Genomic DNA, 4,639 nt, shown 5'->3' with positions numbered 1-4,639 from the left:
AATCTTGATGAAACATGTTTTCAATCACTTTTGTTAACAAACAACTTATAACAGCTGCAAAAGGTGAATGGCTTCATTACATCCACGGTGTCTGAGATATAGATATGTACGTAGAAACAACTTTCTTGAGAGCTATGTACTGGAATTGAACCAGTATACCAGCTAGTGGCTGGTAGCCATTCATAGCTTTTTTGGTTAATTGAGTGAGAATGAGCGACTGTTAAATCAATAAATCTATCTCTGAGGAATCAGAAATCTAAATATTCAGGAAAAAGGACAATTTGTAGAAGATCATAGATTGTTACAAAATAGGCCGTTTGCACTGAACAACTACATATGCGTGTATCTTGCTAGATGTATATACTTGCAAGTGTACGTGCATACATTTTATTTACAAAAAGAGGAACATGCAAATAATTTTCTATTTATAAAAAGTGCACACAAAAATAATGATAGCACAGCTTTCAGCAACAAAATACTACGAATTATATGCATCTTCTTCTTCAACATCTTCATGAACGTCATCTTCACGAACGTCATCTTCATCGCTACAATCTGATTCATTGTCACTACCGTATACGTTGACTATGGACTGTTCTAAGTCGTGAAAGTATTGAAAATCTTTTTTCAATTGCACTCTAGCCAATGCAATTCCGCTGTTTGTGATGGCGAGACGACCATGCAGAGTCTTCATTGTGTCTTTTCGCACACAATAGCGATGTTTATATTCATCTAGAAGAAAGCTCTATAAAACAAACATAATCATGTCAATAAGTATGTTCGTATTTTAAAAGATTGGTGTCATTTTCTCTACTTATCTGACCTCTGTTTCAAGGAAAGAATAGTCATTAGATTCATCAACATTATTTGTAAATACTAAAAAAATAATTGCAAAATATGTTAAACGCATGTACATTACATTCCACTGTATATAAATACGTAATCTTTAAGCTTGTTTTAACTTAATACGAACATCTATCTGTATACCTATCCTATCTTTAGTCTTCTCTTTTCCTTCACAAAGGAGAGGCAAAACATTTTCCAAATAATAAATCATATAATTTCTCATCTCCATGTTCAGAAGTACTTTTTCCTCTTCCAATCTTTTAACTACCATGTACTTATCGACAATTTGTGTCTTGAAACGCACAGGTATATCTAAATCTTGTAAAGTAAAATAGTTGAAACTAAAAGAGAGCATGAACGTCACAATATACATAGAACTGTAATTGCTATTGTTTTACACACCATGTGAAGTCGTACTATCTATGTCACACTGGTTAAACGACTAAACAAAATCTCCAGACATGATTTCTTCCGCACTTGTTGTAGGAAGAGCACACAGACTTGAGAGGCAATTTAACTCTTCTACGGTGGATGTTATTTTGGACTTCTCTTCAGGGCATTTCCTTCTCATGGAAGATCTTCGTTTGCTAGAATCTACAGAACGTGCATGTCGCAATTTTACAGTAATTTGGAAAAATGTTTTGAAATATAAGTCGACATATTTCTACCAGGATGGCGTAGATAGTATTTATCCGTTAACTTTTAGATAAAGCACGATTTATCTCGAATAAAACTGTTCCATATTTTGCATTTTGTGTCGCCTACATCTAAAATCTAACTCACTTTGATTTTGCTACGAACTTTAAAATAATGCTTACAGTTACTCATAAAACCTCCAACAAAACTCACCAGCAATAGTTATTTCTTTTGTGCGTCTAGTGACTGAAAAATACAACATTTCTAATCTCTTCTGCAGCTTTGCTACTGTGATTTTTGCCAGCTGCGACTTTCCTTGCTCAAGAAGCTGCTCCTCTGTCACATGTCCATCTAAAAGCTGTCTTTTCAATTCCAGCAATCTTGTTGCATTTTGTTCAAGTTGTTTCACTTTGTTTTGAGCATCATGAACGAAACACCTATCACCCAAAAATGTCCGCGTTTGATCATCGTTGGCTTTTACAAAATTCTCCAAATGTTGAGCATTATCAACAGTTTGATGCAAAAGGAAGAAATCTTCGGCGGCACTTTTCAACGAAGAAACTCCAATTTGTTGTTCTAGACAAACAATAAAAAATATTAATTTATCTACGTAATTACTAAGCACTCCCTGAGCCAGGCCAAGAATTATTTAATATAGTTTCGTTTTAAATGATGTTTGAACAAAAATCAACCATTAGTACAGAACTGTAAAATACTAAACCATGTTTCTAAAAAATATTTGAAAGTAAACAATGTTACCTCTCGCAAATTGTTGAACTTCTTCTTTCCACTGCATTATCGAGTCGCCCAAGTCAGAATCCTGGACATTAAGTTCGCTTCTTAACTTTACATAATCGTCTCTGGCAGATGAAAGTTGCCTTTCGGTCTTCGAAATTGCCTTGCCTTGCCTTGCGTCATCCAATGCCAGATGGCTCAGGTAAAACATGAACGTATTCCAAGTGTCAGCGATGGCGATCTGCTATTGCAGTCGACAGGTCTTGTCCAGACAAGCCTGTTTCTTCCTCAATGATGTTCTTGAGGGTGACAAACGGGCGCCCAATTCTTCTTTTTGCTGAGGGTGTCCATAGCAGAAGCCTACCAGCGGGCTCTTCATGACGACTAACATTGCCCGCAAGAGTCAAACGCGGCTGACGAACCGTTTCAGACACACGAGGAAGCGTACCGTACAGAGATTTGTTGCATGGTAGGATGGCTTCCAAGAGATGTCATAGGCGTGTCTAAGCATTCTTGTGTATGTGCCGTCGAGACGCTTTTTACGTTTCACATTTAGCGTCCATGAATCTGACCCGTAGAGAAGTATGATTTCAATGCAAGCCTTGAACACTTTAGTCTTTGTTGACTTCTTGATTGGAGACTTCCAAACTGCCGGAAGAGAATGCAGCGCACTCCATGCCAACGCTATTCTGACAGACATATCATGCTCAGTATCTGAATAACCGCCAAGGTACTTGGAGTCTTCAACATAGTCAATTTTTGAGCCGTCCGATGCAAACAGGGACACATTATGAAAAACAGTGAAAGGACAATTATAAAAACAATGAAAGGACACATTATGAAAAACAGTGAAAGGACACATTATGAAAAACAGTGAAAAAGAAATATATTAGCGCAGTAAACATATTGGGTTCAAACAACACCTATACACAACTATGAACTGTAAATTCATTTCATATTATACACGTACGTAGCACACATTAGAATCATGGACTCACACTAGTATAATTTTGACAATTAACTGAAGACATATACAACGTGTAACCTTTTCATTCGAATAACAAGGATTTTGCCAAGTTTAAAATTTTCGCTTGTTCCAACTCAGAAGGTGTTCAGTAATGCATTCTTCGTCCTTATACGTACAACCATTAATGTGCACATTAGTTCGTGGACTTAATCGATCAAAAACCTGAGTGGATACGCAGATAAGAAAATAATACTCACCGGAAGTCGTCATATATTTTAGTAGTCGAGCCAAGTCTTGACAAATACGAATTTATTTGCTCAACTTCTTCGCCAGAAGTTGCTGCCGCACCACAATGCAATCTTCCGCTCCAAATAACCTAAAAAGTGTGAAAAAAATCATCCATTCAAGACAACCCATTTCAGATTTACGTAACAACGGTTTAGTTACGTGAAATACAGTATTATTACAGTTTGACAAAGCACGCTTCGTCTCATAACATCTTTAATAGAGCATTATCGTCGGCGTATGCGGTATTTAGTTTACGAGTTGTTGGGTAAACAATCATAACCTACGTATGTAACGTACCTGACATGACCAACTGTGTGATTTCCCATGCATTATAGACAGTGCTGGTGCAATATTTCTTAGCGCATTTTGATTTTTTTCTATGTAACACGTAGAACCCTGCGTAGAACATGTAGAAACGTCGAAAAATGCTTTAACCTAATAATAGATTACTACCTTTCAATCCTACTTCATAACACATTACCTGAATTGACTTTGAACCAAGACTTTTAAATGAGAGTCCACAAAACTATTGTTTGCAATCAATACATCACGATAATAACACTGGACTGGACCCTGTGGTAAAAGTAAGTTATCAATTTAGAACACAAGCCCTCATAAACTCAACAATGCAGGTAAAGAATCAAACATGAGCAGTAGGTCTTTTCTTGGATTTGTTGAAATTGGTTCAAATTATTAAAACATAAAAATATCTGAATCGTTTACAAAGGGTAATTCCATTTTGCAAGTTTGAGAATGCCATCCAATATCACAAACCTTGGTACTTTGCTGAATCTGTACACTTTTGATTTCCATCAACATGACATGAATGTTGATCAATACTACAAGGAGGACAATTTTTCCATGTCTGCTCATGAAGAAGGTCAATTTCATGTTGGCAATAGCTCCATTCAGCAAACAATTTTCTGAATGTGACTGGATTGATAACATTTCCACATCAAAACATAGCACAATTATATACTATTTGTTGATTATGCAAAACCCAACTGTACTATAATATATTCTCATACTTTAACATACACATTATATGAAGCCTACAAAATTGACATGTGCTTGTTACAAATTTTAAACAAATTTTCCTTGAATTTCCAGAATTTACAAAATTCACAGAAAGAAATGATCATAAAGGATTATTTTGAAACCAAGATT

General features: G+C 35.8%; 2 protein-coding genes across 2 annotated transcripts; both read right to left on the bottom strand.

The window, feature by feature from the left end:
• Positions 1-316: 316 nt before the first annotated feature.
• On the bottom strand, positions 317-1,427 carry LOC124437753. Its single transcript, XM_046987682.1, has 4 exons — positions 1,249-1,427; positions 988-1,164; positions 824-876; positions 317-745 (listed from the first exon to the last, which is right to left on the bottom strand). Exons 2-4 carry the CDS (start codon positions 1,115-1,117, stop codon positions 479-481), a joined length of 450 nt encoding a protein of 149 aa, XP_046843638.1. The 5' UTR covers positions 1,118-1,164; positions 1,249-1,427; the 3' UTR covers positions 317-478.
• On the bottom strand, positions 1,289-2,983 carry LOC124437752. The gene is made up of 3 exons (XM_046987681.1): positions 2,242-2,983; positions 1,696-2,058; positions 1,289-1,440 (listed from the first exon to the last, which is right to left on the bottom strand). The coding sequence occupies exons 1-3, from the start codon at positions 2,426-2,428 to the stop codon at positions 1,289-1,291; spliced, it is 702 nt and encodes a 233-aa protein (XP_046843637.1). The 5' UTR covers positions 2,429-2,983.
• Between the last annotated feature and the right edge of the window lie 1,656 nt (positions 2,984-4,639).

This window comes from Xenia sp. Carnegie-2017, unplaced genomic scaffold, assembly GCF_021976095.1.
Source record: "Xenia sp. Carnegie-2017 unplaced genomic scaffold, XeniaSp_v1 HiC_scaffold_166, whole genome shotgun sequence".
In the NCBI taxonomy this organism is placed as follows: domain Eukaryota; kingdom Metazoa; phylum Cnidaria; class Anthozoa; order Malacalcyonacea; family Xeniidae; genus Xenia; species Xenia sp. Carnegie-2017.
This window is presented reverse-complemented; position numbering and strand designations above follow the sequence as displayed.

Coding starts and splice junctions, on each gene's coding strand:
- LOC124437753 (XM_046987682.1), bottom strand. CDS start 1,117: ATGGTAGTTAAAAGATTGGAAGAGGAAAAAGTACTTCTGAACATGGAG. Junction 877..987: donor GAAGACTAAAGATAGGATAG/GTATACAGATAG, acceptor TTATTTTTTTAG/TATTTACAAATAATGTTGAT. Junction 746..823: donor ATTCTTTCCTTGAAACAGAG/GTCAGATAAGTA, acceptor TTTGTTTTATAG/AGCTTTCTTCTAGATGAATA.
- LOC124437752 (XM_046987681.1), bottom strand. CDS start 2,428: ATGTTTTACCTGAGCCATCTGGCATTGGATGACGCAAGGCAAGGCAAG. Junction 2,059..2,241: donor AGTTCAACAATTTGCGAGAG/GTAACATTGTTT, acceptor TTGTTTGTCTAG/AACAACAAATTGGAGTTTCT. Junction 1,441..1,695: donor AAAAGAAATAACTATTGCTG/GTGAGTTTTGTT, acceptor CACGTTCTGTAG/ATTCTAGCAAACGAAGATCT.